General features: G+C 58.6%; 1 protein-coding gene across 2 annotated transcripts in view; it reads right to left on the bottom strand.

Annotated features, from left to right (window-relative positions):
• PEPD (peptidase D) overlaps positions 1-19,093 on the bottom strand; it is a 114,221-nt gene that overhangs the window by 13,507 nt on the left and 81,621 nt on the right. For both annotated transcript variants that reach the window (XM_082366532.1, XM_082366533.1), the window contains exons 10-11: positions 10,781-10,849; positions 9,259-9,336 (exon numbers count right to left, since the gene is read on the bottom strand). In XM_082366532.1, the coding sequence (XP_082222658.1) occupies positions 9,259-9,336; positions 10,781-10,849 (147 nt within the window). The remainder of the gene's footprint in view (positions 1-9,258; positions 9,337-10,780; positions 10,850-19,093) is intronic.

The raw sequence follows: 19,093 nt of genomic DNA on the forward strand, positions 1-19,093 counted from the left end.
GGAGCGAGCCTCGCTCCCACACCCTTGCTGCCTGACCACGCGCTCACACCCTTTACTGGTCAAGGGCGGGTAAGAATCCTGCCCCACGCATCTTCCACGGTGAGATAAGACAAAATAAGTGAGGGGCTGCTGGGTCCAAGCCTGGGTCCCACGGGGTCACCCACGCTGACAGGGGTGGGGGGCCCAGACTGAGCGGCCTCCACATCCTGTCCCACCCCAGCAGGCTGCTCGACTGCAGGCACAGAGCAGGGACCCACCAGCCCCCTGACCCCATCACGGGGTCAGGGCCAAGTCAGCATGCTGACAGTGACAAAACCGACAGAGGGACATCAGTCCAGCCTCAGGCCCGGACCCCTGCTGTGTCTTCAGGACCAGGGGACCACAGCGCCAGGTGGGGTGGAGGCAGTGAGGGCTGTCCTCTCTGTGCCTGTCTCTTCCCCTTGGGGGGCAGTCTGTAGCCGCACAAATCCTGGCAGATCTGAGCCCGGGGGGCAGAGCCACACCTTCCATGACAAGGGCTTCTCACCGAAACCCAAATTCTAATGGTAAACACTACGGCTCAACCAACATTCCAGAAACTGCCTGTGTGCCTGACTCTGGGGACCCCTACCCCCAGCAACCGGCCCTACAAGTGGAGCAAGGAGTTGGGCCATGCGGCCTGACACCAGCACCGGGGACAGCACAGAAACAGATTTTTAAAGGAAAAACGCGAATGCTCGGGATCCGCAGACGCCCTGCTGGAATCCAAAGTCCCCAGTCGGGCAGTTTTTAATCTCTTGTCTTTTTCTGATTGCAAAACACCATAAACAGTGTCAATAGTGCAAAAACCATCAGATAACAACTCAGGTGATTCTCAGGGGGCGGGGGAAGAGCCCCACTGGCATGGCAGGGGAGACTTCGGTTTGGGTCAAAGTCACAGACTCTGGGGGACCCTGCCTGGGGCGGGCCAACGGAAGGGGGACTTGGGCCTCACTTGAGGGGACCCGCCCAGGACCGGTGTGGGAACCGAGGACCAAACGTCGAGAAGCCCTGAGCAAACATGCCCAGGCATCTGCTCTCCAGGATGCTCCAGATGCACCAGGGTGTTAGGGCTGACGGCTGTCTGCAGCCTTACTCCTGCCCGGGGCACATCCCCCGCTCAACTCCCGCCCCCATCCCAGCTGGCCGGGAGGGTGGGGCATATCTTAGCCCTAAACTTCAGGGAAACTGAGGCTCTGAACACTGGTGCAGCAAAGTCCCAAGTCGGTGGTCAGCAGTTCAGAGCCCAGGGATGGGCGCTCCTGTCCTGGCTCTGGCCCTCAGCCTTCAGGGCCTCAGTTTTCCCACTTTTCAAACGCGGACGCCACCACTGCTGCACGTTCACGTCCGCCAGGGCCAGCATGTGGACAGGCCTGGGGAGTGGAACTGCATGTGGCCGCGGCCTAGCTTCACCCGCGGAGCAGAGCATTCTCATTTGGGCTCCTCAGAGGCAACAAAGGAAAATCATCTGTGGCTTGTTGATTCAGAATGCCGAGGAATGACCTGAGCAGACAGGATAGAGCCAGGGGCGTGGGGACATGGATTCCTGGGGGCCACCACATCAGGGGGCAACCTGTAGCAGCACCCCCGGCAGAAATTTCTATCGGACGGTGCAGATCTCAAAGAAAAACAGAAATTAAACTATTTAAAAAGCCAGGAAGCCCACAAGAGCAGGCCAAACGCTGGAGTCATCCAGAGCAGTGAAAACAGGACTCTTCCCCAGGACAGACAAGACTCCTGACCAAGTTCTCAAAAACAAAAATGTGGGAAGGTGGGTGCTTGGAGTTCCTCAGCCAGTCTGGCTTTATTGTTCAGGTTCTAGAAAACTTCAGCTGTATTTTTTGTTTTAAAATCATCCACTTTCTGGAGAAGGAAGTGTACACCCAGCTGGCCAGCTCCATCCTGCCCAGCGACGCTCAGGCACGGGGCTGACGTCTATTTTTGTGCTCTCAGTTCCCTATCTCTTTTCGTTTTTTGGTTTTTTTTTTTTAAATCCCCCTCAGAGTTCCTACATGTATAAGTTATTCAGATTTTAAGCCATTCTGGAATCCAGGGATGAAAGCCATCGCCTTTTATAAATCATCTCGCCCAACTCCTCTGTGTCCACTCCATCCGTCCTCTGAATGCACGCTGATGATGGAGCATTCGCTCATACTTTGGCTCAACCGAGAACGCCGGATCCGTCCTCCCCGGCTGCCTGGGGACACCCACTGGGGACCTTACCATCTCTGGCCGAGTGAACGCGTGTGATAATCTAAGCCATCTGGGGAGATATTACACATCTCCGAGCAATATGCTGGCGTCTCAATCCTCACATGTGTTCATCTGGTTCTATTTCTGGCTCAGATGAGAGGTTCTGTCTTCCGTTGGCTCCTCCTGGGCAGCTTCAGGCCCGGGCTACCTGCCACCATTGGCCCACCCAGGCCCTCCTCAGTCCCCTTGGCTCCACCGCAGGCAGAAGGCCTACGAGATGGTTCGGCCAGTGATGTGAGGCCTGAGGAGGGTTTGGGGGAAATGCTGCAGTGTTTATACGAGGGCCGCTGTGTACGCAGGCTGCAGCTTCATTTTAAGCTCCAGGGCCGTTGCCTCGCTCTCAGCTACCTCTCACCCCAGACAAGGCACTGTCCATGCGCGCGTGCGTGTGTGTGTGCACTCACTCAAAGACCTATTCACCACAGTCGCAGCATTTCAGACCCCAACTTGCACCCGCCCCAGTCTGCGTTCCAGACCAGGCTGGGGGATTTCTGAGCTGCGGGAAACTCCTGCTTCCCTCCAGACCTCAGCATGAGACAGAGAGGGAGGCGTACTGGTCACTTTCCCGTTCGTGTGCCGCAGGCCAGACAAGACCCACGGGCCACCCGCTGGCTCCCAGCCAGACCTTCGGTGCAGTGCCGAGCCCCAGGTGTGACCGGCGGGGCAAAGGCCACCACTCGGAGCCCTGGAGGCTCCCTCCATACCCCAGGCTGACTCACCAAGCTGATCTCTCCCCAGAGAGACTGCCCTCTGGGCATCCCTGTTCCCCAACCCAGTCACGGGACAGCTACCCGTGGGGCCCGGGCAGACAGGGAAGTCACCCAGGCAACCAGCTCCAGGACCCCCAGAGCCAGCAATCTCCAGCACACATGGTGACGAGAGCAGGCACGTGCCGTGGGCCTCCTGCGTCTGGATGGAACTGTTGTTACCTTTCCACAGACGACGTGGGGAGAAGCAGAGCACCAGTATGGGTTGCGTCCCCAGGAAGGACATAACTTGGTACTGGTCCGACCTATGGGTGGGACACGGCGGGCGCCCACCCAGGGCTGGCTGCTGCCACCGCACAGCGGGGCGAGGGCTGGGCGTCAGGGCAGTGGCCTCTGCGGGGGAGGCAGTGAGTTGGTGTCACGCGCACAGCACATGCTTCGTTCCACTTTTCGGTAAGTAGTGTCCCGTGGTATCTGCGCGCACCCGGGCTGTCTGGACTGGTGCTTTCACACTGTGAGTCGTGACGTCAACTGTGTGGGATACAGGGAAGGAGCACAAACAGACAACAGAACGGACAGAAACCCCACGGTGAGGGCGCCGGGTTACCATCTAGGCGTGTCTGCTCCCCTGGTCCTGCGTTATAACGTAAAGGCTGCTTCAACCTGGATGGCAGGTTGAAGGCCACGGCCACTGGTCTGGACAGATGGCTGACCAGGGCCTGTGCCCTCCTGAGAGTGTTCTCTTGCCCCCAGGACTGGGGCATGTCCTTAAGACCATCCAATCCTCAGGAGGGGGCTGGCTGGTGACAGCTGCGCTGTCCTCTGAGGAGACAGCAAGGTGGGTGCGGGCGGGGCGGGGGTGTGTCTGGGCTGGGCCTGGCATCAGGAAGCTGGGCCTGGAGGTGACACTCATTCCCTAAAGCTGACCGAGGCCTCAGGCACCTCCGGCACCAGGACAACGGGGGCCTGGGGGCCCCTCCATGTGGCCTCTCTGCCAGCTGGGCAGGAGCCCCAGGCATGACTCGCCCCTCCGTGGGCAGCAGCACACAGATGCCAGAAAGACATCAGACCAAGTGGCCCCCAGGAGTGGGCAGGATCGTCCCATCCCTGCCTGAGATGCCAAGGGGGCTGCCGGGGCCCTGGGTGAGCAGCCCGCAGGGGTGGGGGTGGGATGTCGATGGCGGAGACGCAGGCTGCTGTCCCGGGCGCCGTGTGACGGAGGGGGTGAGGCGGGGGCACGCTTCCCAAGCAGTTTAAACTAATGTCTAGCCCACATCAAACCCGTGGGACGAACAGGGAACTAACTCGAGAGAAGGGCAGGGAGGAGTCGGCCGGTAGTGGTGCCAGTGGCAGGAGGAGGGTGGCCAGGAGGGGAGAGAGCTGCCCCAGCCGTGCCCCCTCGTGGGCCTGGCTCCTCCTCTGGGGCAGGAAAGGACGGGGCAGCCCGGGCAGCCCTGCAGACAGTGTCTGACACCACCTCAACTCGGGGAGCAGCGGCACACACCACCCACAGGCCAGCGACGCTTCGGGTGTCTTCCGGGGCCTCCCTGGGAGGAAATCAGTAGCCCTTACTTCTCTGGGCTTCGGTCCAGGAGTGCTGTGTCAGCCTTCCGCCAGTCAGCAGGGCAAAGCCGGGGCTTCAGGCTGACCATTATCGGGGCAAGGAGACAGAAGGGGCCCTCGTCCCACTACAGGGAAGGAAAGGAAATGACACAGGCTGGCTGCTGAGGGACGGGCTGGGACAGGCATCTGTCCCCCCCCACTAACCGAGCTGGCGGCCCCCCTCCCATGCCCCAGGACACAGAGACCACAGCCAGCAGAGATGAGCCCGGCAAGCACGTCCTGAGGCAACGCTGCCCTCTTCTGGCCAGTGCTGGGAGGTCCGGCTCGCCACCCACCAGCCACATGCTGTCTGCAGCTGGGCAACCCAGGCCGGGGCATCCTTCGACTGGGGCAGCTAGAAGGTTCTGATAGGGGCCACAGGGCATGCTACCCCAGGAACCACTCCTCCGCCACCTGATCAGATGGTGGGAGAGGGAGGAGGTGGCAGGTGAGGAGCGGTGTCCCAGCTGTTTTCCAAATCAGACGCCACTGGACGCAGACCCTGGACCCTCCCTACCTCTGCCCCCTGGGGTGTGCCTGCTGGGCCCAGAGGAGGCAGGGAGTCTAGCGCAAGAGTGGGTCCAACTCTGGGTGCACTACTTCCTTGGGGACTTAAACATGGACAGTGGCGCTCCCTGGTGGCCCATGGGCAGGGCACCAGCCCTTGGTGCTTCTACCCACCTTTGGAGACTCTGGTTTCCAAAGCCCAGGCTGGTTCTGGGAGGAGAGGGCAGTGCGTGAGGACTCAGAGGACCATCACACCAGCCACTCCTGTGCTCAGAGCCACCGGGTCAGGACTGATTTGGTGGTGAGGGGTTCTGCTGGGGCTCCCACCCAGGAAGGGCCTTCGATGACATTAGACACCGTCCCCTGGGTGAGCTCGGCAAAAGCATTAATTAGAAGTGCGCCACACTTCTGTTACCCTGTTTTAGAAGGTCTGCCTGCTTTTGCCTTAAAATGAAAACAGCAGCTAATGGCTTCTCTAGGACGGCAACTTGGTGACGGGGTTCATGGTGAACCCCGAGGGCCACAGCAGGAAAGGGCTCTCAGAGGCCACAGCAAAGCCCTGAGAGGCCCCACAAGAGGCCTTGTGTCTCTGAACCAGCCAAGAGGGAGGAACGTGGGGACCTGAGGCCACGTCAAAGTCCAGTTCCCCACCCCGGGATCCGTGCGGAGCAAGCGGGGCAGCGTCCAGCCGAGAAAATGGCGGGTGCTGGCGTGGTGCGAGGAGTGGTCCCCAAATTCCTCTTCTCAGCTCTCGGGTGACGCGTCTGATGTGGAGTAAGAACCAGCGTGTCTGTCTAACTTACGGGGCCCTGATTTCCCAGCCCGGCTCCCGGGAGGCGCCTGGTTTTAGAAGGACAGAGGAGTAGACGGTGGCCCTGGCCGGCTACATGCTCCACCTGGCACGCGCCTCGAGGACAGTGTGGGGGCTGAAAACACAGAGTGGGCAACCACGTGACCGGAGAGCTGTCTGAATACACTGGGCCCGGCACGTGCTCTGCTGGTGGCTCTCGCCTCCAGTCTCCGTCCTGGAACCAGCTGCCGGAAGGCGGGCCTCAGGGGCACAGGTGCGCTGCTGGCTCTGGGGACGTCGCTGTGTTGCAGCTCTCTCCCGCCAGGAGCCACCTGTGCCGGGCTCCACACTCAGCGCTTTGCCCTCATTACCCCAGTCCTCAGAGCTGAGTGCTGTGTCTCCCCCAACGACAGATGAAGAAACTGAGGCTCAGAGGGGTGGCCGTTCAGCTAGGGAGGGGGAGGGCAGGGACTTGAACTGGGGACCTTCTGTGTCCATCATCACACGTCTGGGACCAGAGGGGGAGGGATGGGAAGGGCTGGCTGCCGCTCGGCTCCCACTCCTCACTTTCTCCAGCAGAGTCTGACTGTCCTGGACCAGCTCCGGCCCCCAAACAGCCCCACTCCTAAATGTTAAACTATCTCGGGGCATTTTCACCCGACATCAAGGAACTGAGACCCAGAGCATACCACCTGATGGGCACCCTGGAAAATAGTCATGGCTCTCGGAGACGCTCAGCTTCAGGAAAAATTCTGCACTATGCTTATATTTTGGTTTTGTACCTTATGATGAAGTGCTGTGAATTTTATGTTGGGATAACAGAGTGCTTTATTATTTACCAAACACAGTAGGCGCTTGGCAGATCAATTTCAATAAAACAATGGATTATAAATGCCGCCAGCAATCTGGCAGTAGCAGTAATCAACAAAACATGTTGTTCTAAATGCTGCATAATAAATTGACTATAATAAACTCATAATTACTCTACTGGCTACATTTCAAAGTTAGCACTAGAAAAATAAAATCACCAGTTTGGGCTTGGCATTAACATCCGTGGGATTCCCTGGACCACTCCTGTCTCTAAAGCCTCAACCAAGAGACGCAGGTGCCACACACACTGCCCAGGAGGGTCGAGGCCACAGCGTCTGACGTGTGGAGGAGGCCTGCTGCATGGCACCCCGATCAACCAGGCCCCGCCGCGCCAAGGGCCCCCGGAGCCAGCCTCTCATGGGGGGAGGACTGTCTTAGGACACATAAAGAGATAGGAGAAGCAGTCCTTTCCTCTGGGCCGTGCCAAACTCACAGAGAAGAAAGACTCAGAGCCACATGGCCCTGCTGCAGAGCCTCCGACGGGGACAGCTGGGGCCTGCTGGTGTGGCTGGGGTCTGCCTCTGCCTGGGGACTGGGTTCCCACGTCCTGGCCCAGCCAGAAGGGGCCACAGAGTGAAAAGCGTTAGGAAAGGTTCTAGGAAGCGTGAGTCCCTGAAGACACCAGGCGATCTTCCTTTGGAGCCACCAAAGGGCAGGCCCCCCCCCACTTTCCTTAGTCTTCAGCTGAGTCAAGCCGGAGGCAGCCGACCCCCTCCCCAAATCCTCTGGCTCTGCACCTGGACGCTCCTGTGTCTCAGTGACCTTGCCTACACATCGGGGGTGGGGGTGGGTGAGGGGAGGGGGAGACACCCACTTCATGGGATCAAGGGGAGCAAATCTACATAAAGAGCTGTCCCTGGCGTCAGGCATAGGGGAGAACCCTGTCAAAGTTGCTGCACGCCCTTGGCCCCTATGCCAGGAAGGGCGTTAGACACGCTGGGGATGGGGGGGTTGCAGTGAGCGGCAGTGGCCTCTGTGTCCACATTGGGTGTCCCCCTCTGCGGGCTCCCGTCCCTGTCCTGCTGGCCCAGGACCCTGAGAGAGCGTGTGTCCACCCAGCACTTGTGGTCCCAACATGTCCCTGCTGCCGCCCAGTGCAGTGCCAAGTGCTGTGTGCTATCTCCACCGACAGCAGGTAAACTGAGGCTCAGAGTGGGAATTAAGAGGCTTTGTTTCCTCCCAGAAGGCTGAGCTGGGCTCCTGTCAACAGGGGCCCGGGCCAGAACATCCATCCAGCTCCTGACCCTGGGTGAGTGGACACCGCAGCCGGTGGGTGCCTGGTGCACCCTGCAGCAGGGGCACCCTGGGCTTGGGCGGGTTTCTGAAAACACTGGGCAGTGACAGCTCAGACCCGGGCATCTCTTGGCTCACGTCCCCTGGTGGCTGTGGGCCAGGGAACCCCGTGTGCAGCCTTCCCCACTCCCTGCGCGAGGCTGGGTCCTGGCCAGTGCTGCGGGCAGGACCGGAATGCCGGCTCGGGGATGGAGCCTAGCAGGGCACGTGTGCGACCCGAGAGGGGGCGCGGCATTAGCGGGAAGCAGCGCGATGGAGCCTGGCTCAGGTGCCTCAGCAACAGGAGGGAAAGGCACCAAAGGACCAGGCGGGACAGCGCGCACCCCTCCTGCCCTCATCTGCGGGTAGGTGACCACAGCAGGATGTCTGCAGGCCAAGACAGGTGGCCCCGTGGGGCTGGTGGCCTCTGGACGGCTCTCGGGAGCCCTTGGCAGCCTGGACTGGCCCTGCCCGACGTCTGGGTGGTGGAGAGAACAGGCGGGCAGTGCGAGTGCCCGTGAGCGGAGGACGGGGCCGGTCCAGGTCAGTGAGGCGCCCACAGGCCCCTGCCAAGGCCAGAGCGGCTACCCAAGAGAGGGGCGCGTATGCCCAGTATGAGCCCTACACACTGGGGCCTGGGAGCAGGGTCTGCGGCCCCGCCTGCTGGGCACAGTTCATCGGAGGGCTGGAGGCTGTGGGTCCTGCCCACGTCTGCTTACTCACGGCTCCATGGGGGGCAGGGAGCACAACACACCGTGCTCAGCAAAGCCCTGCCAACAGCCTGAGGGCCAAGCACCACTCTGACTCCCTGAATCAATGGCCGCTCGTGCCAAGGAGTCTTGAGGCAGGAGCTGGCAGGTTCAGAGGGCGGGGGGCTCCCTAGGGGTCTTCTCCACTCCGAACTGAGATGCCCACCCTCCCAGCACCAAGCCAGAGAAGTGAGCGTGGTGGGTGCCGGGAGACGGCGCAGGCCCTCCTCTGAGGTGGCGCCTCACCCGCACAGCACAGGGCCCCCGCTCCCCTCTCTCAGGGCCTCCTTGGTCCTGGAGAGGAGGCTACATGTAGGCCAAAGCCTTGGCAGAGAAGTCTGGACCCAGAGCAATGGGGGGACCTCACCGTGGTCAGCCTTCTCAGGGTGGGACCAAGAGGCCGTGGTCAGCCACCTTTGGGGTTGAGGCCCACCGCAGCCCCACTGTTCACACGCAGAGCCAGGGCAGCTCGGGGGCTGGCCTCACTCACCACATGTCTCCGTCCTGGATGGTCTTGTCGTTGGGGGCCCCGGCGTGTCCGTAGTGCAGCACGGCCGAGTTCTCACCACTGCAGAGCACCAGGGGGAGGTCAATAGCCCATCCTCACCCAGCAGGCCCCGGGCGCTAGCACCCCAACTCCCTGCCCCAAGGGCAGTACTGTCCACCCTGCAGCAGGGGCCCAGGGCCGCTGGACCAGGTCCACAGCCTGAGGTGGGGGTGAGGGGCAAGGTGGCCCTGGCATACTGCAGTCACACAGCTCTTGGCCAACCTCTGGGCTCATGGCGGTGGCACTGGCGGCGCTCCCTTGGCTGAGGCTGTGCGGGTAGGTGGCCTCGGCGCTGGGGATGTGGGCCTGATGTGGGAGCGAGGGCCTGCGGGCCCGGGGAAGGGACTCCAAAGAAGCCCGTATTTCCTGGTGACTAGCGGAGAGGGGGGGCCCAGTGGGAAGGGCCCGGGCTGTGTCGGGGCTGCCGTGGAGTCTGCCAGGCCAGGGCCACAGACGGCGAGCCAGTGGCTCTTCACTCCTCTGCTTGAGAACACTTCCCTAATGAGCGATGCCTTTAAGAAAAAATAAAGACTTTTAAGTCTGTCCAAAGGGAAAAAAAAAACCCACTGGGTGTAATATTTATGGCCCTGTTTGGGAGTCTTAGGAATCATAAAAGTAGAAATAATGATTTTTCTCTCTATCCACCAGAGAAGAACATTTCCAAGGACTGAGATGTTCACATGTATTATTCATGTGGCAAGGACGTGCACATCAGCAGAGCTGCAGGCTCCATCCTGGCTGGACAGAGGCCAGACCCTCTGAGCCAAGGGGAGAGCACAAGGAGACTAGATGGGGTGAGCCTGGGGGACGAGGGGGCCGCCCACACCCAGGACGTGCCCCTCAAAGCCACACAGCAGTGCAAACTCACGGCCATGAGCTGCCCCTATACTCGTGGTCATTTCCACCCTGTGCCTCCAAAGCACACCCGGCCAAGTGCGGGTGACACACAGGACGTACACAGAGCCCCCGCCCCCAGCCACAACGTGCCACACACAAACACGCCTACAGTGACACCCTGCACGACAGAGCTCCAGACCCACCCACGGCTGTGCTGTTCCCCACACGGCCACACACACGCAAAACCACAGCCTCCAGCACTGATACAGCTCCTTCTGCACCGCCTGCACACAGAAGCTGGCATAGCCTGAGGTCACGGCCCGGTCCCCACATGCTGGGAGCGTGCCTGTGTGGAGGGGGCGAGGAAGGCCAGCCCCAGGAGGAGCAGCCAGCTGGAGACGGGAAGGGAGGGCACGGCAGTGGGCAGGCCGGCTCCCCTCCCAGGACGGGCAGAAGCAACCTCTGCTCCCAGAGCCTCGGGAGGGGAGAGCGACTTCTAGGCTTAGGTGGGCACTGCCTCGGGCATGGGAGCAACAGGTGCGTTTAAGCTGGGAGGACGGTGGGGTCCCCTCACTTTCCCTAACCTCCTCCCGTGATCATTCCCACGTGGCCCAGGAGGCGCGCTTACCTGCCGCAGATGCAGGTGTAGGAGCTGTGGCGCATGCCACCCCGGGAGAAGCAGTAGTGCTCGAAGAGGCTGCGGGGGAAGGAAGACACGTCAGAGTAGAGTCACTGGAGCACGCACGCCCCCCGCCCCCGTGCAAATCTTCAGCCCAGGCCCTGCTCAGCTGCGCCTGCAGGAAGGCCTGAACTCCCCAGCGTGGATCTGTGGCTGGTAGCCTGTAGTCCACAGGCCGCCGAAGCACAGAGGTCAGCGCGGAGAGGGGACAAGGCTGGAAGAGCTCGCTACTTCCAGTGCCACGGCGCTGCCCAGCCTTTCAGGCCCATCAGGAAGATAGCCCTGGTCCTGCAGGGAGATGGGCTGGGGCAGGGGCCACCTGCCTCTGCAGGGCTGGAGGGAGCGTCTCCCTGTGACTCCCTTCTCCAGTGGCCACATCCTCCCACACGAGGAGGGGCTGGATGCAGCCAGGGAGGGAGGGAGGGACGAGAGCTCTCCCAGCCCCAGTGCTGGACTCACCCAGGCCCTGAGCCTGAGCCCGGGGAGGGGCGCAGGGAAAGGAGAGCGGGAGCCACTGGGCTCTGGCCTAGAGGACGGGATTGAGGGGCAGGTCCGTGTGCAGATGGAGCAAGGCAGGGCAGGCTCCAGGGAGGGGGAGAAAGGCAGGGTCTGGGGGCAGGCCCAGCTTTTCCCTACTTGTGACAAGTAGCAAACCGGTTGGCCCCCTGGACGAGCTCCCACCTGGAGCAGGGGAGGCCAGGAGAAGGTCTAGAGGGAAAGACGAGACCTCAGAGCAGGTCGCCGGTAGCCCACCCTTAGGCTGAGCCCAGACAGAGACAGAGCCAGGGGAGGCCTCCAGGGGAGGTCAGCAGAGCCCGGCAAGCCCAGGGGTGTGACGGAGGTCAGAGGATGAGCCACTGCCACATCAACACCATACGAGCAGTGCTGAACCCTTGGGAGACCACGCTGCCAACAGCTCTGGAGACGCCAGGACCCTGCCCCTCCCCCCACCACACACTGCAGGACCTGGCGGGTGGGAGATCATCTGGGCGTGGGACTCGGCGCTCCAAGGCCCCGGCCTCTGCAGAACCCAGCCGGGGAGGGGGGCAACGGTGGGGGGCTGCCCTCACCCCCTCCCTGAGGCCTGGGCAAGAGCTCGGGCCCAGCCTTCTGGGTGGCCTTGGTTGAGAAGCAGGTCCAGGTGGACCCCACCCTACCCACCGACCACCAGGCTGTGCTCAGAACACCAAGGCTGCCCGTGGGCACACTAAGTGGCAATCCTGCCCTGCATGTTCTAGGCCTGTTTTAGAGCACGTCTGTACGGAGGAGTCTAATCTTCCAGGCACTATAAACACAAATTATGCATAATTGTTACGATTCGGTATTAAGGAGTTGTTATGCAGCAACAGTTCTGCTATATTCAATCAGCTTTCAGACTTGCTTTACAAATCCCACAGAATAATTGGGTATCTGCAAGGGAAATATTTCCTCAACACAAAGGATTTCAGGAACTGCCCAGGGAGGTGAGGAAAGCCACATTCGGCATCAGCTGCCCCCGTATTCATGGCGGGAGTGCTCAGGCGGCTGCCCCCGACTTCAGCCTCAGTCTCTCCGAGGCCACAGGGCGGCCAGGTCGAGTCAGGGTCCTGAGGCGGCTCCACACCACCCACCCAGACAATGGGGCCCCAGACACTGGGATTCCACACAGCAGCCCACGGTGAGTGGGGGAATGCCGACAGGCCACGGACCCACGGGGCTCCCCGAGCCTTCGGGGACGATGCCCTGCCCGGACAGAAGCAGCGCTCTGGGGGCAGCAGCCACTCTCCAGGTGATGGGGACAGCAGGGGACAGGCAGAGGGGTGGTGAATGAACAAATCAGAAGGTTCAGCCTGGGGAAACGGGGTGGCATCGGTTCCCCCACCTGCAGCCAGTCTCAGAAGCAGGTGTTTTCCTAACCTGTAATCTACTCAGTAGAAACAGCCTTCATCGCATGCCTTGGCTTCGAAGTAAAAAGCCTTTGAAAGGCATGACTCACAGAAGCACCAGACTAAGGAACGGCCGACCCAGTTTTCATCTGCAAGCTGCAGCCCGGATTACCTCTGTCAGCCACATGATCCCACACCCACAAGGAAGAGCTGGAAAGAGGAGGGGAAACGCCACATGCTGGAAATTCGCTCTCCCTTAAAAGGGTTTAAGTCCTTCAAGCTGGACTTCAGCATCTGATTTTGTTTCAAATGAACCTGTGTGACATGATACAAGAACAAACTGATGCTCTAGTGGCATAACACGTGGACTCGACGGGCTGCGTTTTTTGCTCACACACCTCAAGGGCCCCTCTCCCCAGGACCTCAGCCTTGGGCCGTGGACATGCAAGGGCGCCCAAGTTCTGGGGCAAGTGCAGTGGGCCAGGACCCTGAGTCCGACATATTTCTGATTCTCAAGGCATGGGGAGTAAGGATGCTCCAATCTGGGGCCACAGGCTCGACGTGAGGCTCCCGCACAGCCCGGTCAGAGCTCGGCAAGAACAGGCCTGGAGGACGGGCCGCAGCAGCAGAGGCACCCCATTCCCACTGGATGGCTCACGGACCAGGCAGCCACGGGAGGACACTTCATAAAGACCCGCTAGACCTTTACGGAGAATATGGCAAACCGTGAACCAGGTGAGGGTCCAGCTGACGCACAACCTGAGGGGCTGACTACTGATGACACACGTCTAGGGCCGAATCCGGCTGTGAGCTACCCATCAGCCCCTTGGGAGCCACAATGAGATGAAGGTAGAGTATGCAGCCAAAAGCCTTCCCACCCCCAGCACTCAGAGGTGCTGATTAAAACTCATAAGCAGAGCCACATCCACAGGACAAAAGGAAAGCGGGGCCAGAAGAGAAGAGGAAGCTGCCGGTCTTGCTAACCTGGAGGCCTTGGCATTCGTTGCCACGTGGGGACAGTGAAGAGGCCCCGGACGAACCAGAGGTAGGGGGCCAGAACTGAGAGCCCTCCCCAACATAAAGCTGGGGGCTGGGCAGGGATGCACAGACTTGGAGAAAATTCACCAGCACCACAGGAGGCAATCAGGAAGCTTCCCGGGCTCTGGGAAAAAAATAATGAACGTTCCCTCAGAATTCGCAGCATAGGTCTGTCCTCCACGGGGTTCAGGTTCAAGTGTGAACGACCTGTATGGTTTGGAAACCCCGAAGCCAGGAAACTAACAAAAAACTCGGTCCCTGACTGGTGATATCTGGAGCCAAACTGACAAAGCCAAACTGAGCGGCCACACTCTCAACCCAGGCAGGAGAGCCACGATCTGCCACAATCTCTGCATGTGCACACACACGTATGGACACACATGCACATACGTCTACACACACATGCAGGTACATATACACACCTACGTCTACATACGTCTACACACACATACATGTATATATGTATCTATACACAGATATATACACACACCCTACACACTGAAGATGAACTCACAGTCTGAAAACAGTCCACAAGAGCTGTCAGCCACAGCAAGCAGCAGGCTAGACCCTCCCGGGACTTCCGATAAAAGAACCATCAGAGAGAGACTATAGACACATATTAGATAATTAACACCTGAAAGTACAGTATGAAAACACAGCAGGCAGATTTTACAAAGAGTCACAACAGAACTGCTAGAAATGACTGGTCTATCCATAAGGGGACAGCAGACAGAAAGTCCGGCAGCAGAGTCGGCAGCCCCAGAGACCAGCCCGCCTGCCCTTTCAGGCAATCGGACTCTCACGTGCAGCGCGAGGGTCAGGTGGGCCTAACCACCCCAGCCTCCTCCGGCTCACCTGGACGGAGGAAGGGTGGCGGGCACTCCGACCAGGCACATGGCCCACAGCCTCCCCAGGCAGCAGGAGGGGCTTCCTGACGAGCAGAGGGAAGGGCGGGGTCAGCCCAAAGCCCTGCCACCCGCCTTGCGGTGGTCCCTGAAGCTCCCCGACATGGCCATCCCTCTAACACTCTTGCCTATAAATTTCTCCCAAGCAAGACACAGGTAGAAAATGCTTTGTATCCAGGCATAAATGAGAACCTTTAAGTAACCTGGGAGAGTCTGTGCTGTGAATAACGACGTGGATGGGGTTCCCGTAGCGACAGTGTGGCAGTCCCATCCGTCAGTGCCTGGAGAGGGGTTAACAGGGCAGGGACAGCAGATTCCAAGGCCCAGGTCTCCAGGGACAATACTGCTGGGCCTCCCCACGTGCCTGCAAATCCAGCCCATGGAGCCTTCCTGGCCGCACCGCTTAGCTTCTGCCCTCTGAGGTGTATCATCTGATGAGCAGATAGCCACAGCCCCGCAAAAAATGCATTAGCTGCCCAAGATTATGGCAGAAGGGCTGCCCCAGGCAGCAAGGGTCGCCGCACTCTCAGTGCGAGCGTGAGCGCCAGCAGACGGGGCCAGCCAGGGAGATCAGCCACCTCATCCCCTCCCAGGTTGGGCCTCGATGCATGTCAGGCTCCCAGGAGGCCGAGCCAGGAACAGGAGCGTGGAAGAGAAGATGGGCGTGGTGGTGGAGGCCACCTGGATGAGCAGAGGGTCTAGGAGGGCAGGCAGTTAGGACACGGGGTTACGAAGGTGGGCAGGGCCAGAGCGTGAGGGCCTCCTTGCGGGCGGGAGGCACCGGCACTCGGCGGAGAACCGGGGGGCTGCCCTGTCCCCCTCCTTCCCCAGGCCCCCTGGTGAAGAAAGACACAGAGCACTCCAGGAAGCCACCACGGAGAGGCTCCGAGCACGTTTTAAACGAGCAAGTGGCATTCACACGGAATGACATCAAGAAGGGACGGATTTAAAGCCTTGGATAAACCCAGAAATGCATTATTAATAAAACCAGTGCTCACAGAACAGCTTCGTGGCCCAGCCTGCACCGATGCAGCACCACCAGGGACAAAGGACCACCTGCAACCCTGGCCGGATGGGGGGTGCTGCCGCCTTCTCACCCAGGACCTCCCACAGGCCTGGCCAGCGAGAAAGACCCAACAGCTACCTGCAGCATTTGGTGTTTAGGACAGTCCTTCAGGGGAGGAGAGGGTTTCCTACTTTGCTGATGAGGAAACTGCAGGTCAGCGTGGTGATGTGCTGTGGTCAGGAAAGCCCTCAGAAGAGTCCCTTTGAGCCTGGGGTCCATGTAGGGTTTCTGACCCCAATGCCTCTAAACCTCACATCTGTCAGCGGTGGGGGCACTTGGCGGGGCAAGGCGCTCTGTTCCCCAAACACCAGCGGTGGATGACGCTGTGCTATGCCTTCCAGGGCCCTGGACTCTAGTCTGTGCATGGGGCCCAGAGTGAGCAGGAACGGGTCTGCCAGGACAAATGGCCCACCCATCCCAGGGACGGTGCACCAGCCCGGCCTGTAGAAAGCAGGAGCTGGTGCTCCAGGAGAGGCCGCTGGGGTGCAGAGATCCTGGAAAGGGAAAGCTCGCCTGCCAGAGGCAAGGGCAGCGTAAAGACGGTGGTGGTCAGGGCATGAGGAGAGGCAGTGCCAGGGAGAAGCCACTCTCTCTCTCTCCCCGCGAGAGCGGCCTTATCAAGGTATGAGATAATTAGCATTTTAATTGGATACTTGGGAATTCTGAATTGCCTATCTTGTATGAGGCGTAACTGAGGACATAACATGACATTCAATTAACAAATATTCCCCTTTATTCTTGACGTGCTCGATTAGGTGGAGTTCCTGAGTTCCTCGGTATCCATTCTGGGATAAAGCACTACATCCTTTCAGCTGGCAAAGCCCTGGCCGCATCAGACTGCTAATAAACTTCAGCCATATATGTGTGTGTGTGTGTGTGTGTGTGTGTGTGTGTGGAAGAGATTTTAGAAATTTTCTACACAAAGGAAAAAAAATTAAAATCATCCATAATCTTATCTCCTAGAAACAATCTCTATCAAATATTTTGTTGAACATCCTTCTAGACAATTTTTTTAGTGCAAAAACACAGATTTTTAAAATAATAATGAACTAAACTTTAAAAAAGTCACCTCTTGACTGAAGTCTGACATACATCCAGAAAAGGACCAGAATCATAAGAGCTCGGCACAACGGCCCGTCACAAAGTGAGCATCTCTGTGCCCAGAGGCCCCTCCCTGTCAGTCCTCCTGCCCACGGGGAGCCTGACTTCCAAGACCACAGGTTAGATGTGCCTGTTTTTGAACTTGACGTAAATGGAATAAAAAACCAAGACCTCTTTGAGTCTGGCTTCTTCCGCTTCTCCACCTCACGCTGGAGAACCACCCCCCATGGTGGGTCACTGTCATTTGTTCCTTAGCGCTGGCAGTGTTCCGCCGGGTGAGTGTGTCCCAGTCTTCTGTTGGTGAGCGTGCCTGCTGTTTCCGGATCGCAGCCATCATGAATAGTGCTGCCGAGGACCTTGTGCAGTCTTCAAGGGCACGTGCACACACATCCCCCACCGAGCACGTAGCCAGGAGTGGAAATGCTGTGTGTCGCTGGATTCTGTGTAGGTTCAGCTTTAGCAGATAAAGCCAGTCTTTCCAGGTAACTGGATCTAAGTATTCACTGGCCTCTTCCACTTCATACCTGTGCATGGGGCCCAACTGAGCTGAAGAGGGTCTGCAAGGACCAATGGCCCCACCCAGCCCGGGATGAGGGCCGGAATGTGCCAGGGAAGCTTCCTTCTAAAGCAAGAACGTTGTTCCCTGTCAACAGATACGTGTTTCCACTATGCCCAGAATCCGACACTTCTCCCCACTGCCTGCCCCTGGTGCAGGCCACCATCTTCTCTTAAAGATGGTGACAGTGCCTGGTCGATGGTGACAGTGGTGGAGCTGGCTCTCCTGCTTCAGCCCTCGTCTCCTACAGAGTGTGCTCCTTTAACAATGTACGTAGGCCCCCAGGACTCCTCTGCTCAAACCCTGCCTTCCCATGAGCAGACTGCCTCCCTCTCGCTCCCACATCTCCTCTCACTTCCCAATCTGCCTCCTTGCTACTCATGGGACCACCAGCCAAGCTCCCACCTCAGGGCCACCAGATGAGCCCTGTTCTCTCTGCCCGGAACGTCCGTCCCACAGGTCCACAGCTTGCTCTCTCTCCTTCAGGCTTCTCCTTCATGTCTCCTACTCCAGGACACCTGTCCTGAGCCCCCTGGGTAAAGAATACTCCTTCACCAATATACAACCTATTATCCATCCCCCCATCCATCCATCCATCCATCCATCCATCCATCCATCCATCCATCCATCCTCTCTCACCTCCCATGAGGCTGGGTTTTGTCTATTCTGTTCACCACAGAATCCCCAGAGCCTGGAATAGTGCCTGGCACACAGGAAGTTTTCAGTACATCTGTTGAGTGACGGAATAAGTAAATGGTTGCATGAGCAGGACCACAGCCTATAATTTACCTAACCGATTTCACGCTGTTAGATATCTAGGTTGCTTCCACCTCCGTGTTACGATGGACACCCGTGGCCATATGGCTTTTCACTATCTTCGGGCTAAATTCCTAGAAGGAGAATTCCTGAGCATCTGCAGTTTTGAGTCTCAGGGCATGTTCTGCCAAAAGGACCCCAGAAAGCTCATGAGGATTTTCAGGGTCCTGAGACGTGTACCGTGGGGCCCGTTTGCCACTGGACTGCGAATCTGGTAGGCAAAACAAAAAGGATTTCGTTGTCTCGTTAACTGGCAAGTTTGGACATGTTTATATGTTTATTTCCTCATATTTCTTCCTTTCTGAATGGCCTGCTTCTATTTAGAAAACTGCTTCTATTTTTCTTACTGATCTTTAAGGGATTTATCTATGAAGGATACTAGCTAGTGGTTTTGACCATCATCTACGTGGCAAGCGGCTGGCCTGTTCTGACCCTCTCCAGCTCCTTCTTTGTCTGGAAAAAGAACGGGGTGCCTGGGGCAGGAGCTGCAGACACAGGCAGGGCATTACTGGTGCCCAGGATGGTGACGACACACAGGAGGATGAAACCTGGATCCCACAGCACATGGCTCAAGTGGGAAATTCTAGATCTGTAGATCCAGACCTCTTTGGGGCTGGCTCTCTCCAGCAAGTGAGAGGCCCCAGCTTTGGAAGGCCCTGGAAGAACCATGTAAACACAGGCACAATTTGCCAACTGTTCTCTGCCTTCCTCAGAGACCAACATCTGCTCTCATCTGACCCAATCTAACTAGTTCTTGCCGATGTCAACAAGAACACCTTTCTGGGCCCCAAACCAAAAACTCCCCCTTTAAGAATGCACCAGGTCGCCCTAGGAATCAGCCAGGGAGGATCAAACTGCAGGACCAGGAAGGGGTGGAGGGAGATAATCCTCATTCACCACGATCTAGAGCCTACT

This window comes from Balaenoptera borealis (assembly GCF_965194805.1).
Source record: "Balaenoptera borealis genome assembly, chromosome: 19".
NCBI lineage: Eukaryota > Metazoa > Chordata > Mammalia > Artiodactyla > Balaenopteridae > Balaenoptera > Balaenoptera borealis.